General features: G+C 39.2%; 1 protein-coding gene across 4 annotated transcripts in view; it reads left to right on the forward strand.

Moving 5' to 3' along the window:
- Window positions 1-20,764, forward strand: part of HEPH (hephaestin) — a 142,790-nt gene that overhangs the window by 15,637 nt on the left and 106,389 nt on the right. For all 4 annotated transcript variants that reach the window (XM_080652618.1, XM_080652617.1, XM_080652620.1 and 1 more), the window contains one exon: window positions 681-817. In XM_080652618.1, the coding sequence (XP_080508744.1) occupies window positions 681-817 (137 nt within the window). The remainder of the gene's footprint in view (window positions 1-680; window positions 818-20,764) is intronic.

Consider the following 20,764-nt stretch of genomic DNA (forward strand, 5'->3'; position numbering starts at 1 on the left):
CCTTAAATTATGCATATTCACTGGCCTATCAGTGATTCCAGGTCTTTCACAGAAGAGCCACTTGGTAGATGACTTGGAGAGTTTGGGGGAATATCTTGAGGCTTAATTTTTTTTGCTGGGAAAATGTTTATTTTCCAGCAAATTAAGTATTTTTTTCAGCAGAAAAACTAATGGAATGAATGTGCAGAAAACAGGAAAATAGGCACTTGGGTTTCAGCATGACTTCTAGAATCTCTAACTGGGTTTGCTGAGTTAGTGGGTTTTCATTTTGGAATTAAGGATATTCTTTATTAAGGAGAGAAACAGTCTTGAATACCTAAAGATAATTAAGGATAGATGTAAGTCTATGGAATGCATGAACACAGGACTAGTACTAGTGTCTGGAACTTACAAGCAAGAAGATTTCAGACTATTATAAAAATAACTGTAATCATTAAAGCTATCCAACAGTAAGAAGGATTGTTTTCTCTGAAAATGAGTTCCCTAACCTTGGAAAGACTGAAGCAGAAGCTGCATATTATTTGTTAGTGGTTTCATCTTCACTGGGTAGAAGCTAACATGGATGATCTCTGAGGTCTTTCCTAATTATAAAGATCCATAACTTGATGAGACCAAGGGTGATATGGGAGTCTATTTGATACATAATTTAATCATGTGACATTTGTCTTCTTATATGCCAGTGGCTCAGATATATTCTTCCAGAAGGGCTCCAGCAGAATTGGGGGCACTTACTGGAAAGTCCGATATGAAGCCTTCCAAGATGAAACGTTCCAGAAAAAGGTACAGCTGGAGGAAGATGAGCATCTTGGAATCCTGGGTGAGGAATCCTTAACTTATGAAATTAATTGACCAAATCAGCCGTGGGCAAACTACGGCCCGCGGGCCGGAACTGGCCCGTTCGGCTGTTCTATCTGTCCCGCGGAGCCGAAAGAGCGGAGGGTTCTCTTGCTCTCCCCTCCGCTCCTTTACTTTGAATTTATATTAGTTCACACAAACACTCCATCCATGCTTTTGTTCCGGCCCTCTGGTCCAGTTTAAGAACCCATTGTGGCCCTCGAGTCAAAAAGTTTGCCCACCCCTGGACTAGATCCATGAGACTGGGGAGGACTTAGAAACTGGAGCCTGGGGGGCAACTCAGAGACATCTCTACAATAGCATTTCCCAAAGTGAGTACGAACAGATGAGTGTTTTGTGCAAGAGTGTTTTGTGACTGTGTTTGCAAAATACTAAGTTAAACATCTATCTATATAATAGAGGAATATGCAAATTAGCCGGGATACCATAACATCACAACTGAACAGCAGGGACCTGAGGCTGCATGGCACCTGGTCAGGGCGAGGGACCTCAGGCCATGTCCCCCGCCCTGCGGGGCTTGACAGGGGACCTCAGGCTGCGCCCCCACCTGCAGCCTGGCAGGACTTGATGGGGGACCTCAGGCCATGCCCCCCGCCCCGGCGCCAGGCTGGGAGACCTCAGGCTGCACCCCCACCCTGCAGGTCTTGACAGGGGACCTCAGACCATGCCCCCCACCTGGGAGGGCTTGATGAGGGACCTCAGGAGGTGCCCCCCCGCTCCAGTGCCAGGCCGGGAGACCTCAGGCTGTACCCCCTGCCTGCTGGGGCTTGACAGGGACCTCTGGCCACACCCCTCACCTGTTGGGGGTTGATGGGGGACATCATGCTACAGTCCCTGCCCAATGGGCTTGACGGGGCACCTCAGGATGTGCCCCCTGCCTCGGAGCTGGGCCAGGAGACCTCATGCCATGCCCCCCCAGTGCCAGGCTAGGGGATCTCAGGCTGCACCCCCCACCCGGCAGGGCTTGACAGGGACCTTACGCTGCACCACCGCCTGACGGGGCTTGATGGGGACCTCGGGCCATGCCCCCCACCCTGGTGCAGGGCTGGGGGACCTCAGGGCACACCCCCCATCTGGTGGGGCTTGACAGGGGACCTCAGGCTGCACCCCCCATCTGGCCGGGCTTGACGGGGGACTTCACCCCTGCCCCCCCCCCCCACCCCAGTGCCGGGCCGGGAGACCTCAGGCCATGCCCCCAGCCTGGAGGGGCTTGACGGGGGTGGGGCTGGCTGGGTCTGGGTCTCACCCAATGGGGGTGGGGCCAGCCGGGTCTGGGTCTCCTGTGTTTTCGAAGTGCATGTGTGTGGTGGGCAGGGACTTGACTCTAGGTCCCACAGCACACCCCAGACTCTGACAGGAAGGAGATTTTCATATACATTTTATTGATTTTCTTTCATCTCTGACACTTCTATTATAGAGAAAGGGCAATAGCAATATTAAAATATTTCCTCTAATTACTTCCCTTTTAATGTGCAAGAATTTCATGCACCGGGCCACTAGTAGTCACATAAAAATAGTCAAACAGTGTTCTTTGCTGCAGGGTTTCTCAGAACTTTGGATTTATTTTTGTTTATCATGAATCTCAAAGATAGGAATAGAGTATGTGGCATTTCTTATACTTTACTATAGACATTATTTTTTTTTCCAGTGAATATCTTCTGGAAGTGCTGTTGTTAAGATCACACTTTAAAATATTTCCCTAGGTTCATTTCTGAAGGGCTCTATATAAAGCAGTAAGATTGCCCAGGTTCCTGGCAATATTTGGACAGGAACAGCTTGACATGACATGCAGATATGCTTGCTATAGTGAGGGATGCAAAACAAAGGTTAGAAACTGACTTGGAGAAAGTATCCAGAAGGCCTAAAGTACAGCATTGAAACAGTATAACAATGTTGGGTGCTTTAGTCACTTAATGAAGCCAGAAAATAAAATAGATTAGATGGGAGAAAACTATGGAACTATGGAAATTAATGTAATGAACAGTATTCTGGGGTTAGATGTGTGCCGGTTAATTCTAAGAGATCTGAACAAGCACAGTAGAACTTACATCAAATAAATAGGGATATATATGGAGAAAAAAAAACTTATCTTGGAAAAGAGGATGGACAGTGAGTATTAAGCTCTCATTAGCTTGTGTTCAATATGGGTGTCCAGTCTTTTTCTTCACTTTTTTATTGTGGTAAAATATGCACAAAATAAGTTTTACCATAGTAACTATTTTAAGTGTACAGTTCAGTGGTATTAAATGCATTCATAATGTTTTGCAACCATCACTACCATCTATATCAATTCTTTTTATCTTGTAAAACTGAAATTCAATACCCATTAAACAATAACTACCCATCTTACCCTCTACCCAGTGTGCAAGTATGACTTTGAGGCATGATTTCAATTATTTGGGGTATATAAAGAATGGAATTACTGAATGATATGTTAATTCTATTTTTAAATTTTTGAGGGACTACCATGCTCTTTTTCACAGTAGCTGTATCATTCTAAATTACCAACAACAGTGCACATGTGTTCTTATTGCTCCATATCCTTTCCAAACTTTATTTTCTGTGTGTGTGTGGTTTTTTTTATAGTAGCCATACAAGTGGGTATGAAGAAGTATCTCACTGTTGTTTTGATTTGCATTTCCCTAATGATCAGTAATGTGTAGAATCTTTCCATGTGCCTATTGGCTATTTGTATATATTCTTTGTTTAAATATTTTCTCAAGTCCTCTTCCCATCTTTAATTAGGTTGTTTATTTATTTATTTATTTTTTGCTATTAAGTTTTAGGAGTTATCTTAATTGCTTATCAGATATATAATTTGCAAATATTTTCCCATTCTGTAGGTTGCCTTTTTACTCTGTTGATAGTGTTTCTTTGGTTTATAGATTTCAAAAATTTTTATAAATTCCAGTAAGCATGGGGGTTTTTGTTACCTGTACTTTTGTATCCAAAAAATCATTGTCAAATCTAATGTCGTGAAGGTTTTTCCTTATGTTTTTCTTTTTTATTAATTTAAATTGTTTATTGTTTAAAGTATTACATAAGTGTCCGTTTTCCCCCACTGACCTCTCCCTGGCTGCCCTCACCCCCCAGCACATGCCATCACCGCCCCCCCACTGTCTGTATCCATTGGTTATGCTCATATGCGTGCATACAAGTCCATTGGTTGATCTCTTACCTCCTTACACCCCACCTTCCCTCATAGGTTGGGCAGTCTGTTCAATTCTTCTATGACTCTGGTTCTATTTTTGTTCATCAATTTATGTTGTTCATTATATTCAACAAATGAGTGAGATCATGTGATATCTATCTTTCTCTGACTGGCTTATTTCGCTTAACATAATGCTCTCCGGGTCCATCCATGGTAAGAATTCATTCTTTTTCACAGCAGCATAGTATTCCATTGTGTAGATGTACCACGGTTTTGTAATACACTCATCTGCTGATAGGCATTTAGGCTGTTTCCAAATCTTAGCTATTGTAAATTGTGCTGCTATTAACATAGGGGTGCATATATCCTTTCTGAATGGTGTTTCTGTTTTCTTGGGATATATTCCTAGAAGTGGGATTACTGGAAGTTCCATTTTTAGTTTTTTGAGGAAACTCCATACTGTTCTCCACAGTGGCTGCACCAGTCTGCATTCCTACCATCAGTGCACAAGGGCTCCTTTTTCTCCCCATCTCCTCCAGCACTTGTCATTTGTCGATTTGTTGATGATAGCCATTCTGAGAGGTGTGAGATGGTACCTCATTGTTGTTTTGTGTGCCGCGCAAGCACAGCCAAGGGTTCAGCGAGCCTGAGGGAGGGCTGGTGAAGGATGAAGAAAAAGACAGACAAAGAGAATAAGCTGGGTCTAGGTCAGCCGTGGGCAAACTACGGCCCGCGGGCCGGATCCAGCTGTTCTATCCGGTTCTCTTGCTCTCCCCTCCGCTCCTTTACTTTGAATTTATATTAGTTCACACAAACACTCCATCCATGCTTTTGTTCCGGCCCTCTGGTCCAGTTTAAGAACCCATTGTGGCCCTCGAGTCAAAAAGTTTGCCCACCCCTGGTCTAGGTGGATCTTCTGTGCCTGGCTGAGGCCACAGAACAGATCCAAACTGCAAGCTGATGTTTTATTTTATAGTCACAGGTAAACAAGGTAATTTACAATGTTCTTGTAAGTTTTACTTGTTTTGGCAGCACTTGCTGCACCTCCCACAGCCCATTAGCTACCCAGGAAAGATCTTGGAAGCAGTCACAAGATCAAGCTTAATTATGCTTAGCGGGCTGTGCCCTCCAAGCTGGGACTTGTTTGAGACTTTGCCAGCACGTCAGTCTGAGGCTTAACCCTATAACCACTCCCTACATCTCACCCTTCTTTTAATTTTAAGCTACTAATAATGGAAGTAAAACTTAAACATCAAGAACAAAGTTCTGACCATTAAAATATTAACAAAACAATGCCAATGCAAAACCCAATAACAAAACAATGCAAATGCAAACCCAGACATGGCTATTAATAAAACAATGCCAATGCAACACTACAATAATAGAGAAATCAAACTACAGTAACATTTTCCTACTAATTGAAAGTTTCTTTTGCTGATTTACTCAAGAGTCCTCAGACTTGGCTGTGATAGAGTTTGCAGAAGACTGGCATCTAACCAATGCTAACATAGCTGGAAACATGATTGAGGGAGTAGCTTCAACTTCCTGCTTTTCTGCCATCTGCTGGGCCTCAGTTGTTAACTTCTTCAGCTGACCCCATGTTGGCACCTCGGTCTCTTGCATAGCCTTCGTCATCTTCCTTTTCCACTTTGCTGTCATAGGGCAACTCTCAGTCTTTTGAACAATGGGACAAGGAGCTTCTCTGGGTCCATTGTGGTGACGCATGTAATGCTCTGGCACCCAAATTGGCTGTGCTGCTCCTTCTGGAAAGATACAAACACAACCTCCTCCCCACATCATTACTGGATCTGGTCCAAACCATTGTCCAGTTTGTGCATCCTTCCATCGGGTTAACCCTGCGGAGGCTATTGTACAGGAGGCCCGATGCCTTTCGGCTGCTGTATGACCCTCTGCATCGCAATTCAAAAAATTTAAAGTATAAAGAACATGACTGAGTTTGTTTTGAGGTGACACATAACATCCATCTCCTCCTATCTGTTTTAGTAATTGCATTTTAAGACTACAATTTGCTCTTTCCACTATTGCTTGACCTTGAAGATTGTAAGGGATACCAGTTTTATGACAAATTTGATATTGCTGATAAAAATGTTGAAAAGCAGAACTAGTGTATGCGGGTCCATTGTCTGTCTTTAGCTCTAAGGGAGGACCTAGTACCGCAAAGGCAGCTAGGCAATGATTAATTACATGCTTGGCACTCTCTCCAGTTTGGGGAGTCACAAAGATAAAGTGGGAGCAGGTATCTACATTTAAAAAGCAAAGCAAATTTAGTAAATGTTTATGTCTGATTCACAAGCCACAAATGTTGCCTCGCCTCTAGCTTAATTAAGAATGCAGGCAGCTACAGGCTTTTTATCATTTTAAATTCTGCTGTTGGATTATAAGAAATATTTAGTTACTTCATTTTGCCCTTCTTAGAGGCCAAAACCTTCATAACATTTAAAATATATTTATTAATTTTATTTGATAAGGCTTTCCATGCAATTTCAAGTATATTAGATCTGTTAAATTTTAAAAGATTTCATTTAAGAAGAGAGAATAAATTTCTTGTATTACTCTGGGCCCTTGGAGCTTTCCAAGAATCATCTCTGTTAAAGCCTTGAAATTTTAAGATGGAAAAAACCATCAAACAAATATCTATATATGATTTAAATATTCTAATACCTTTTATAATTATCTTAAGATACCAATTAGATTTTAAACTAGTTTTTGCATAGAAAAAATTTGGTTGGGATCACAGAATTAATCCTCTTTTTTAATTAGACCAATAATAAGCAACTTATTTTGAATTCCTAATTATTAGAGAAAACACAACATTTTATTTTCTCAAAAATAAGTTCTTATACTTTAGGCATTTAATTACCACAGCTATATAATTTCTCCCAATTTAATTTGCACTTTGAACTTTTAAAGCTGGCAGGTCAAATATATTTAACATTTCTAAGAAAAATACAAGACATAATCAGTTAATAGCTTCAATTCTGTCCTCTAGGTTTTTATGAGTCAAATTTAAACTTTAATTGGTATTTGCCAGTGGCTCTGGAAAACCAGGCTTGGTTTATTTGAATGTAAATTACCACATTTTTCAAAGATGGTTCCTGGCAGGAAACTAGATTACCTGTCTGCTGGGGGAAGGGGGGTCTACCCCTTCCTCCATTAACAAAGGGTGTAGCCAGTTACCTGGGCTATTTAGATCTTTATAATTAATACATTTTTTATCTATATTTCAACAATTTTTTGAGATTCAAATCCAATTCCAATTATTTTAAGGCATTTACTTTGGATAAATTCTATAACAGAGACAAATTTATTTATTTTCTTGAAGGCCTTAAAACTTAACTTTTTTAACAAGGTTCATTAGCATTTTGAAAACTACTCTTTATTATGGAAATGCAAATCTTTTTGCTGGAATTAGCTTGAGTTTCTTTTGAGAAGACATTTTCACTGTTTTTCTTAGGAAAAATAACCAGTTCTGGGTTTCTCATTTTCTATAGCTTTTGCAGAGAGATTCCAGCTGAAGACAATCTAAATGTCTGAAATCGGACCATGTGCACATTCTGTCTTACAGCTAGGTTCTCTCCCCACGAGCACAGAAATTCCAGATACATTTCTAAATTTTTAAGACTTTTTCATGGCGAGAAAGGAAACTTTAAATTAGCATACTGGGAGAGTGGGCTTCCATATTGGATCGCCACGCGTCTCCCTTCCCCCACATCCTGCTTACTTCAGGGGAAGTTTCAGCAACAGATCTGGCCAAATTTCTTTTAAAGACAGATGTTAAATTTTTTCTTTCTTTTTTGCTTTCCGAAGTAGTAACTAACACCCCGTTTGGCCACTAACACCAGATTTGGCCAAGATTTGAATTTCGCTGCCACATTACTCCACTCCCCTTCTGGAGTGGGCTCTAGGCAGTTCCAAATCAGGGACCACAGACTGAAAGTAGAGGCAGGCATTTCCTCTGGACCTTCAGCTACATAATGATCGTGAAGTTGTTTTCCTACCTTCTCCCATGCCTCTATATTTACCTTTTCTTCCTCAGAAAACCATGGGCAGGTTTTACTCACAAAATCCAAAAAATTGAAAAGCTGTTCATACCTCACAGAACAGCCCCTTGCTGGGAGCATAGCCTTAAGCATGGATATGCATACATTCTTTCCCTGCGATCCTGAATTCCCCATGTTTTACACCTAGCTAGTACTAAATTGCGCTCCTTACCTTCCTTTTTGCTTTCTGCACGTGCTTCACTGGAGAGTCTTTTCACCTGACAATTGCAGTTCCCTCACACTCAGGCCTGCATTGAGTGGCACTTGGGCCGAACTCAGCCCCACATTGGGCGCCACTTGTGCCGCGCCAGCACAGCCAAGGGTTCGGTGAGCCTGAGGGAGGGCTGGTGAAGAATGAAGAAAAAGACAAAGAGAATAAGCTGGGTCTACGTGGATCTTCTGTGCCTGGCTGAGGCCACAGAACAGATCCAGACTGCAAGCTGATGTTTTATTTTATAGTCAGAGGTAAACAAGGTAATTTACAATGTTCTTGTAAGTTTCACTTGTTTTGGCAGCACTTGCTGCACCTCCCACAGCCCATTAGCTACCCAGGAAAGATCTAGGGAGCAGTCACAAGGTCAAGCTTAATTATGCTTAGAGGGCTGTGCCCCCCAAGCTGGGACTTGTTTGTGACTTTGCCAACAGGTCAGTCCGAGGTTTAACCCTATAACCGCTCCCTACAGTTTTTTTTTTTTATATTTGAATATATTTTTATTGATTTCAGAGAAGAAGGGAGAGAGAGAGATAGATCCCTACAGTTTTGATTTGCATCTCTTGGATGATTAGTGACTTTGAGCATGTTTTCATATGTCTCCTGGCCTTCTGTATGTCCTCTTTCGAAAAGTGTCTATTTAGGTCCTTTGCCCATTTTTTATTGGATTGTTTATCTTCCTTTTGTTAAGTTGTATGAGTTTTCTATGAATTTTGGAGATTAAACCCTTATTGGAAATATCATTGGTAAATATGATCTCCCATGCACTGGGCTATCTTGTTGTTTTATTGATGGTTCACTGTGCAGAAGCTTTTTATTTTGATGTAGTCCCATTTGTTTATTTTTTCCTTAGTTTCTATTGCCCTAGGAGCTGTATCAGTAAAGATATTGCTACAACAAATGTCTATTTTGCTGCCTATGGCTTCTTCTAAGATTTTTATGGTTTCCCATCTTACGTTTAAGTCCTTTATCCATTTTGAGTTTATTTTTGTTTATGGTGTAGGTTGATGGTCTAGTTTCATTTTTTTGCATGTATCTGTCCAATTTTCCCAACACCATTTATTGAAGAGACTGTCTTGACTCCATTGTGTGTTCTTGCCTCCTTTGTCAAATATTAATTGAGCATAATGAGTTGCATCGATTTCTGGGTTGTCTGTTCTATTCCATTGGTCTGTCTGTTCTTGTGCCAATACCAGGCAGTTTTGAGAACAGTGGCATTGTAGTATATTTTCTTATGAGTTGTATTGGTTTTGGTGTTATATTGAGGTGGTTTTTTTTATTAATTTTGTATATGGTTTTAGGTAAGTGTTCACCTTTATTATTTTGCTACTAGTGGCCCAGTGCATGAAATTGATGCACGGGAGGTGTTGGGGGGAGTGTCCCTCAGCCCAGCCTGCACTCTTCAATCCAGGACTCCTTGGGGGATGTCCAGCAGTCGGACATCCCTTTCACAATCCGGGACCGCTGGCTCTTAACCACTCACCTGCCTGCCTGCCTGGTAACCCCTAACCACTCTGCATGCCAGCCTGATTGATCCTAACCGCCTCTGCCTTGGCCCCTATTACCATGGCTTTGTCCAGAAGGAGGACCAGATGACCGGAAGATGTCCAGTTGACCCAGTCTAATTAGCATATTACCCTTTTGTTAGTATAGATGGAAATCCAGTTTCCTTTTTTGTTGTTGTTAATCCTCACCTAAGTATATTTTCCCACTGATTTTTAAAGAGAGAGGAAGAGAGGGGGGAGAGACAGAGATAAAGAAACATTGATGAAAGAGAAACACATTGATTGGTTGCCTCCCCCACATTTCTGGGACCAGAGCCGGTCATTAAGCCTGCAACTGAGGTATATGCCCTTGACCAGAATTGAACCCAGAACGCTTCAGTCTCCAGGCTGATGCGCTATGCACTGAGTCAAATTGGCTAGTGTGAAATCCAGTTTTCCCCTCACCATTTGTTTAAAAGACTGTCCCTATATATGTGAGTGTTTATTTCTGGGTTATCTAGTATATTCCATTAGTCCATATTCCATTGCTCCATATGTCTATCCTTATGCTAGTACCACACTGTTTTGATTACAGTAAGCTTTTTGGTAAGTTTTAATATGGAAAAGTGTGAGTCTCCCAGTTTTGTTCTTTGTTTTCAAGACTATTTTTTGGCTATTCTGGATCCCTTGAGATTCCATATGAATTTTAGGAATGGTTTTTCTATTTCTGCAAAATCATCATTGGGAATTTGATAGTGATTTAAATGAGTCTATAGATTTCTTTAGGTGGTATTGACATTTAAACACATTAACTCTTCAAACCTATAAACGTGATATGTTTACATTTATTTATATCATATTTAATTCATTTCAACAATGTTTTATAGACTTTATTGTACAAGTCTTTCACATCTTTAGCTAAGATAATTCCCAAGTATTTTATTCTTTTTGATGCAATATATATGAAATTATTTTTGTAATTTTTTGTTTAGATTGCTAATTGTTAGTATATAAAAATGCAACTGACTTTCATGTATTGACTTTGTATCCTGCTACCTTGCTAAATCCACATATTAGTTCTAACAGTTTTTGTTTTTGTGTACTCTTTAGGTTGTCTACATATAAGATCATAAAATCTGCAATAGAGATCATTTTACTTTTTCTTTATAATTTAGACATGTTTTTATACCTTAATTCTTAAATAATCACTCTGGCTAGAATTACCAGTAATATGTAGAAGAGAAGTGGTGAAAGCAGACAACCTTACCTTATTCCTAATCTCAGAGGAAAACCTTTCAGTCTTTCACCACTGAGTATGGTGTTTGCTATGGGTTTTTTCATAATGGATTTTATTATGTTGAGAAGTCCCCTTCTATTTCTAGTTTTTTTAAAAAAAATATTTTTATCATGAAAGGTGCCAAATTTTATTAGATGCTTTTTCTGCATCAATTATGATTACCATGTTTTTTTTTCTTTTATTCTGTTAATATCATGTAGTACATTGATCAATTTTTGTATGTTGAACAATCCTTGCATTTCAGGAATAAATTCCACCTGGTCATGGTGTGTAATCCTTTTAATACACTGCTTTTAAGGATTTTTGCATCAATGTTTATAAGGGATATTGATGCATATAGTGTTTTATTCTTGTAATGTTTTTGTCTGGATTTGATAACATGGTAATTTTCACTTGATAGAATTGGTTGAAAAATATTCCCTCCTTTTAATAGTTTGGAAGATTTTGAGAAAGATTGGTATTAGTTCTTTAAATGTTCAGTAGAAATCACAAGTGAAGCCATCAGATCCAGGGATTTTCTATTTTGGAAAACTTTTTATTACTGATTCAATGGGTTTGCAGCTGCAGGTCTATTCAGATTTTCTGTTTCTTTATGATTTAGGCTTGGTAGGTTTTATGTTTTCAGAATTTGCCTGTTTCATCTAGGTTATTCAGTTTGTTGGTGTACAATTGCTCATAATACTCATTTATAATCTTTTATTTCTGTAGGATCAGTGGTAATGTCCCCACTATCATTTCTGATTTTAGTAATTTGAGTCTTGTCTTTTTTTCTTAGTCCATCTAACTAAAGATTTGTCTATATTGTTGATTGTTTTGAAGAACCAACTTTTGGTTTTATTGATTTTCTTTATTATTTTATTATTCTCTATTTCACTATCATTAACATATTTTCCTCTTTCTAGTAGCTTTTGTTTTAGTTTGTTTTTCTTTTCCTGTTTTCTTAACTTGTGAAGTTAGATTGTTGATTTAAGATTTTTTTTAATTCAAGTGTTTATAGCTATAAATTTTCCCCTTAGCAACACTTTCACTGCACATCATATATTGGTATGTTGTGTTTTGTTTTGTTTTTTTCATCTGCTTCTAAGTATTTTCTAATTTTTTTGTGATTTATTTCTTTGATCCATTGGTGTTTTAAAAGTGTGTTGTTTAATTTTCACAAATTTGTAAATTATCCTTCTTTTATTGATTTGTAACTTCATTCCATTGTGGTTATAGAAGATAATTTATATGATACGTTTCAAAATCTACTGAGGCTTAATTTGTGGCCTATCATATGGTCTATTTTGAAAAATGTCCCATGTGCACTTGAGATGAATATGTATTCTGTTGTTTTTGGTAGATTGTTCTTTATATGTTAGATCTAGTTAGTTTATTATGTTATTTAAGTCTCCTATTTATTTACTCATATCCTGTCTGGGTGTTTTATCCATTATTATGAGTGGGATATTGGTCACCAGACTTGATTAGAGGTGAAGCATTAAGTGTGGACATTGAGTAGAATCTATACCAGAAACTCTGAATTAGGGTTAGAGTCAGCATAAATTATCAGGTTGTCTTGGTAATCCTGGTTAGCTTCAAAAGTGGCCTAGGCTAGGTCAGAGATGGTGGATAGTGGAGCAAAGAAAAGTTCAGTGGTCATGACTAGACTAGTTATTCCGGGGCCTTGATAGAAGATATAATAACTTTATATGCTCAAAATTTATTTACAATTGAGGCAAGCTCAAATATTTAGATGGATGCTACAAGGAAATGAAACTGTAAGAACTGGGGCAATAAAGACTGGGTAAATGGAATTGGTCTTGACAGTGGGGTAGGAGAAAGCCTTACTTTATTATTATTTTTTAAATATATTTTTTAATGATTTCAGAGAGGAAGGAAAAAGAAGAGAGAGATAGAAACTTCAATGATGAGAGAGAATCACTTATTGGATGCCTCCTGCACGCCCCACACTGGGGACCGAGCCCACAACCCGGGCATGTGCCCTGACCCGGAATTGAACCATGACCTCCTGGTTCATAGGTCGACACTCAACCAGTGAGTCACTCCGGCTGGAGATGAGAAAGCCCTAACTTTATTTATTTATTTTTTTAATTAATTAATTAATTAATTAATTAATTAATTTATTTTATGTACATTTTTTTAATTGTTTGAAGTATTAAAAATAGTAGTACATATGTCTCTTTTTTCCCCCATTGACCTCCCCCCACCCTCCCCTTCCCCCCAGTACATGCCTTTACGTGCCCCCCCCAGGGTCTTTTATCCACTGGTTATGCTTATATGCATGCGTACAAGTCCTTCAGTTGATCTCTTACAGCCCCCCACCCCAAAACCTCCTCCGCCTTCCTGCTGTAGCTTGACAGTCTGTTCAATGCTTCTTTGCTTCTGTATCCATTTTCTCCCCTTTTCTTTCCTTTAAAAAATCTTGCCTCTGCAGACTAGAAATAAACATATAATAACAAAAAAATGTTTGAGTCCCAATTTCAATGTCCAACAGTTCTGATTCCCCGTTTCAATGTCAAACAGTTCCTTATGTGTACATGTCAGCAATGATATCTGGATGGTGGGCACATGGTGGCAATGCAGGTCCAACCGTCTCTGGTTTGGTCCTAGGCACGCTGCTGCATCACACAGCTTCTGACTGCTAGCATGGCAAGGCGTCGTCAGCGTCTCCCATCTCTGGACTGTTTCTCCTCTTGTCTTCGTGGTTGGAGCAGACCTGCCAATTCTTCTCTGTTGCAGGAATCCACATGGTCTTGGAGTTGTTTTCTGAAAATATACAAACATATTCTCGACCCAAAATTAATAAAGGAATCTTTTCTATATAATTGATTTGGGATCCTTTTTATTTTTGCCCAAACGATTTTCCTTTGTCTTATTTAGACACCATGTGTGTTTTTCATGGGTGTCTTGCTGTTAGCATTACAAATAAAAATTAATTTTGTAAAGTAAAAATTTTCTAGATGTAATTTACTTATAGGATATTTTTCCTTACATGATATTACCCTACTATCCCTGCTTTTTGATTAATGGAGGCTTTTGTAAATTTTATAATGCAGTCTTGATAACTTTAAATTTTATTTTTTTGCACAAAAATATGACTGCTTTAGTTTCATTGCATGTTCAGGAATTTTACCATGAGATGAACTACCAATAGAAATTTTAGTTACCACTTTAGGAACAGCTTTTTGTCCAGTACAATTAAATTTTCTTGAATATTCACTTATTTGAATTAGCCTATTTAAATTAATCTGAAAACTTGATTATTATTTTACTGTCAAATTTAATACTCTACCAACAATCTTAGTTTACCCTGTAAATATTAGTGGAAAGGATTATTTGCATTCTTGAGTAGGCCCTGAGCATTCCTGGTGCTAGGCTGGATTTAGATATAGGGCAGCTGCTGTCAGCCAAGTCTCTGTCTGTTACCTGGGTCCCAATCTGAGCTGGGCCAAGTCACACTGTCTGTCACCTGTGTCCTGATCTGAGAGGGGCGTGGGAAGCAAAGCAGCCATGGGAGCAGGAGACCTCCCTCAGACGGGGTGAGGGTTCAGGGCCCTGCAAGGTTGGGAGGGTGGGGGTCTGTGCCCCACCTCTGATGATCCCCAAGTTCTCTCCTGATGGCCCCTCTGCGACTGTGCCTGTCTTAGGTTGTTCTTTCCCTGAGGAATCTTACCCGTCTCTGGCTAACCAGTCATCCTTCGGGGCCAAGCAGGGTGATGTGAGGTTCAGTTCTGTCTCCTTGGTAGCCTATGCCCCCATGGCCTCCACGCCCAGCACCTGCCTTGGGATCCCCTGGCCTGCTGGCGGGGCCCCAGAACTGATCACATATCTTGGGGAACTCAGGTTTCTTCTGCAGGAGGGCCCAGTAAACACAATTGGGCAAGAGACAGATCCATGGTACCAGCCACCACAAGGCTTCAAGCTCAGCATGAAAAGAAAGCTCAGGCAACAGTTGAGGGCAATTGGAATGTGAGAAAAGGGTCCCTCTTGGCACAAAAAAAGCAAGAGGGGCCAATATAGAATGCTCAAGTGCCTTCCCAGTGCCTTAATTCCTTCTGAAAGGGATTAAATCCTTTCATGTCCTCTTTTTTTTTATTTTAAATTGCTGCCTAACATTCCAAGAATTAGTTTGTAAGTTTGTTTGGGATAATTGTACAATGTGCTGTTGTAAAATATCTAAAATTATAATGACATTGTAGAATAATATCATGTAAGGATATTCTTTGCTCTAGGCCATGGCAATTCAATTTCAAACTGGCTGACAATTTCTTTTTGTAACTTTATATAAACTTTGTCAGGGAGGCAAAAACACAAATTATTCCCCCATAACCCCTCACCCCCCACTTATGCCCCACCCCCTTGTTGTCTGTGTCCATTGATTAGGCTCATATGCATGCACACAAGTCCCTTGGTTGATCTCTCCCCCTTATCCCCACCCCCCCTACATTCCCTGAGGTATGACCTGCTGTTCGACATTTCTCAGTCTCTGGATCTGTTCTTGCTTATCAGTCTATGCCGTTCATTATATTCCACAAATGAGTGAGATCATGTGATATATATCTTTCTCTGCCTGGCTTATTTCACTTAACATAATACTCTCCATCTCCATCCATGTTGTTGCAAATGCTAGGAACTCCTTTTTTACCGCAGCGTAGTATTCCATTGTGTAGATATACCACAGTTTTTTAATCCACTCATCTGCTGATGGGCATTTAGGCTGTTTCCAAATCTTAGCTATGGTGAATTGTGCTGCTATGAACATAGGGGTGCATATATCCTTTCTGATTCGTGTTTCTAGTTTCTTGGGATATATTCCTAGAAGTGGGATCACTGGGTCAAATGGGAGTTCCATTTTTAGTTTTTTGAGGAAACTCCATACTGTTCTCCACAGTGGCTGCACCAGTCTGCATTCCCACCAGCAGTGCACGAGGGTTCCTTTTTCTCCACATCCTCGCCAGCACTTGTCATTTGTTGATTTGTTGATAATAGCCATTCTGACAGGTGTGAGATTGTACCGCATTGTTGTTTTGATTTGCATCTCTCTGATGATTAGTGACTTTGAGCAGGTTTTCATATGTCTCTTGGCCTTCCTTCTGTCTTCTTTCGAAAAGTGTCTATTTAGATCAGATGTCCATTTTTTGATTGGGTTGTTTATCTTCTTTTTGTTAAGCTGCATGAGTTCCCTGTAAATGTTGGAGATTAAACCCTTATTGTTGATATCATTGGCAAATATGTTCTCCCATGCAGTGGGCTTTCTTGTTGTTTTATTGATGGTTTCCTTTGCTGTGCAAAAGCTTTTTATTTTGATGTAGTCCCATTTGTTTATTTTCTCTTTAGTTTCCATTGCCCTAGGAGCAGTATCAGTGAAGAAGTTTCTTCGGCATATCTGAGATTTTTCTGCCTGTGGATTCCTCTAGTATTTTTATGTTTTCCCGTCTTATGTTTAAGTCCTTTATCCATTTTGAGTTTATTTTTGTGTATGGTGTAAGTTGGTGATCTAGCTTCATTTTTTTGCATGTATCTGTCCAATTTTCCCAACACCATTTGTTGAAGAGACTGTCTTGACTCCATTGTATGTTCGTGCCTCTTTTGTCAAATATTAATTGAGCATAGTTATTTGGGTCAAATTCTGGGTTCTCTATTCTATTCCATTGATCAATATGTCCGTTCTTGTGCCAGTACCAGGCTGTTTTAAGAACAGTGGCTTTGTGCCGAAACTGGTTTGGCTCAGTGGAGAGAGCGTCGGCCTGCGGACTGAAGGGTCCCAGGTTCGATTCCGGTCAAGGGCATGTACCTTGGTTGCAGGCACATCTCCAGGGGGAGGTGTGCAGGAGGCAGCTGATCGATGTTTCTCTCTCATCAATGTTTCTAGCTCTCTATCCCTCTCTCTTCCTCTCTGTAAAATATCAATAAAATATATTAAAAAAAAAAAGAACAGTGGCTTTGTAATACAGCTTGATATCCGGTATTGAGATCCCACCTACTTTGTTCTTCTTTCTCAGGATTGCTGTGGCTATTCGGGGTCTTTTTTTATTCCAGATAAATTTTTGGAGAGTTCTTTCTAGGTCTGTGAAATATGTCGTTGGTATTTTAATGGGAAGTGCATTGAATCTATAGATTGCTTTGGGTAGTATGGACATTTTGATGATGTTGATTCTACCAATCCATTTACATGGTATATTCTTCCATCTGTTTACGTCTTCCTCTATCTCTTTTTTCACTGTCATGTAGTTTTCCATGTATAGATCTTCTACCTCCTCAGTTAAGTTTATTCCTAGGTATCTTAATTTTTTTGGTGTGATGGTAAATGGGATTGCTTTTTTAGTCTTTCTTTCTGTAAGTTCATTATTGGTGTATAGAAATGCCATAGATTTCTTGGCGTTAATTTTGTATCCTGCTACATTGCCAAATTCATTTATTAAGTCTGGTAATTTTTTGATGGAGTTTTTAGCGTTTTCTATATACAGTATCATGTCATCTGAGAATAAGGACAGTTTTACTTCTTCTTTTCCATTTTGGATGCCTTTTATTTCTTCTTCTTGTCTCATCACAATGGCTAGTTCTTCCAGCACTATATTGAACAGGAGTGGTGAGAGTGGACATCCCTGTCTTGTTCCTTTTCTTAGGGGAAATAGTTTTAGTTTTTGCCCATTGAGTATGATGTTGGCTGTGGGTTTGTCATATATGGCTTTTATTATGTTGAGGTATGATCCTTCTATTTCCACCTTGCTGAGAGTTTTTATCAAGAAAGGGTGTTAGATTTTGTCAAATGCTTTTTCTGCATCAATTGATATGACTATGTGGTTTTTATCTCTCAATTTGTTTATGTGATGTATCGCGTTTATTGATTTGCGAATGTTGTACCATCCTTGCATCCCCGGGATAAATCCTACTTGGTCATGGTGTATGATCTTTCTGATGTACTGCTGGATTCGATTTGCTAGAATTTTGTTGAGGATTTGGGCATCTATATTTATGAGGGATATTGGCCTAAAATTCTCTTTCATTGTGTTATCTTTATCTGGTTTTGGTATTAGGGTGATGCTGGCTTCATAGAAGGAGCTTGGAAGTGTTCCTTTCTCTTGAATTTTCTGGAATAGTCTGAGGAGAATAGGATTTAGTTCTTCCTTGAATGTTTGGTAATACTCCCCTGTGAAGCCATCTGGCCCCCGGCTTTTGTTTCCTGGAAGCTTTTTGATGACTGCTTCAATTTCTTCCATAGTTATCGGCCTATTGAGATGTTTAGATTCTTCTTGATTGAGTTTTGGAAGGTTATATTTTTCTAGGAATATGTCCATTTCCTCCATGTTGTCCAGTTTGTTGGAATAGAGTTGTTCATAGTATTTTTTAACAATCCTTTGAATTTGGTGGCATCTGTTGTTATTTCTCCTCTTTCATTTCTGATTTTGTTTATTTGTGTCCTCTATCTTTGCTTCTTGGTGAGCTGGGCTAGAGTTTCATCAATCTTGTTTATCCTTTCAAAGAACCAGCTCTTGGTTTTGTTGATCTTTTGTATTGTTTTTTTGGTCTCTATGTCATTTATCTCCGCTCTGATCTTTATTATGTCCTTCCTTCTGCTCACTGTGGGCTTTTCTTGTTGCTCTCTTTCTAATTCTTTGAGTTGTTGAGTTAGATCATTTATTAGCATTTTTTCTTGTTTTTTGAGGTAGGCCTGTAGAGCTATAAACTTCCCTCTCAGGACTGCTTTCATTGTGTCCCATAGCAATTGCATTATTGTGTTTTTATTGTCATTAGTCTCCAGGATGTTTTTAATTTCTTCTTTGATTTCGTTGATCACCCAATCATTGTTTAATAGCATGCTATTCAGCTTCCAAGTGTTTGAATTTTTTGGAATGTTTTTATTATAGTTTATTTCTAATATTATGCCATTGTGGTCTGAGAAAATGCTTGATATGATTTTAATCTTTTTGAATTTGGGGAGACTTTGCTTGTGACCTAGTATGTGGTCTATTTTTGAAAATGTCCCATGTGCATTTGAGAAGAACGTATATTCCGTGGCTTTGGGGTGAAATGATCTGAAGATGTCAATTAGGTCCATTTGATCTAGTGCGTCATTTAGAATTGCTGTTTCTTTGCTGATTTTTTGTCTAGAGGATTTATCCAGTGATGTCAGTGGTGTATTAAAGTCTCCTACAATGATTGTATTGTTGTCGATCTCTCCCTTGATGTCTTCTAGGAGTTCTTTTATGTATTTGGGTGCTCCTGCATTGTGTGCATATATGTTTACCAGAGTTATATCTTCTTGTTGAATTGCTCCCTTCAGTATTATGTAGTGGACTTCCTTATCTCTTGGTATGGCCTTTACTTTGAGGTCTATTTTATCAGAGATAAGTATCGCAACCCCAGCTTTTTTCTCATTTCCATTTGCCTGAAAAATGTTTTTCCATCCCTTCACTCTCAGTCTGTGTGAATCCTTTGCTCTGAGGTGGGTCTCTTGTAGACAGCAAATATATGGGTCATGTTTTCTTATCCATTCAGCTACCCTATGTCTTTTGATTGGTGCATTTAATCCATTTACGTTTAATGTTATTATTGACAAGTACATGTTTGTTGTCATATTTTTCCTTAGTGTTTGTGTTTCTTTTTGCCTTTCTCTTTCTTCTTTTTACAGCAGTCTCTTTAGCATCTCTTGCATTGCTGGCTTGGTAGTGATAAACTCTCTTAGCCCTTTTTTGTCTGTGAAGCTCCTGATTCCACCTTCAATTTTGAATGATAGCCTTGCTGGCTATAGTATTCTTGGATTCAAACCCTTGCTTTGCATCACTTTGTATATTTCATTCCATTCCCTTCTGGCCTGATGTGTTTCTGTTGAGAAATCAGTTGATATTCTAATATGAGATCCCTTGTAGTTAACTTTCTGTCTCTCTCTGGCAGCCTTTAAGATTCTTACTTTGTCGTTAGTGTTCACCAATTTAATTATGATGTGTCTTGGTGTTGATCTTTTGGGGTTCAACCTGTTTGTGACTCTATGTACTTCTTGGACTTGCATAGTTTTTTTCTTGCCAATATCAGGGAAGTTTTCTGTCATTATTTCTTCAAACAGGTTTTCTATTCCTTGCTTCTCTTCCTCTCCTTCTGGTATCCCTATTAAGCAAATGTTGTTTCGTTTTGTGTTGTCCCAAAGCTCCCTTAGGCTCTCCTCTTGCTTTTTAAGTCTTCTTTCCAGTTGCTGCTGTGTTTGTGTGTTTTTTCCTACCTTGTCTTCTAATTCACTGATGCGGTCCTCAGCCTCTTCTAGTCTACTGTTTAAGCCTTCTAATGTGTTCTTTATTGCAGCTATGTCATTCTTCATCTCCTCTTGGTTTCTTTTCATGTTGGTGACATTCTCATTCAGCTCCTTATAGTTCTCATTGAGTTGTGTGTATTTGTCATTGAGTTGTGTGTATTTGTCATCCATCCGTTTAAACATCCTTATAACCATTACTCTGAATTCTTTCTCTGTTAAGCTACTAGCCTCAATTTTATTTAACTCCCTTTCTGGTGATTCCTCTTTTTCTTTCCTCTGGGGATTGCTTTTTTGTCTCCCCATGTTTTCCTGTAATGTTTTAATTGTAGATCCAATTGCTTTGCTACCCAGGTTCTTTTGGTGATGGTGCTACTGGTGTAATCTCTCAGTTCTCCTGGGCTTGGTAATCTAGTGTAGCTCTCTACTTGAGCTATTTGGGTTCTCTTGTTGTAGGCCTG

This window comes from Plecotus auritus (assembly GCF_963455305.1).
Source record: "Plecotus auritus genome assembly, chromosome: X".
In the NCBI taxonomy this organism is placed as follows: domain Eukaryota; kingdom Metazoa; phylum Chordata; class Mammalia; order Chiroptera; family Vespertilionidae; genus Plecotus; species Plecotus auritus.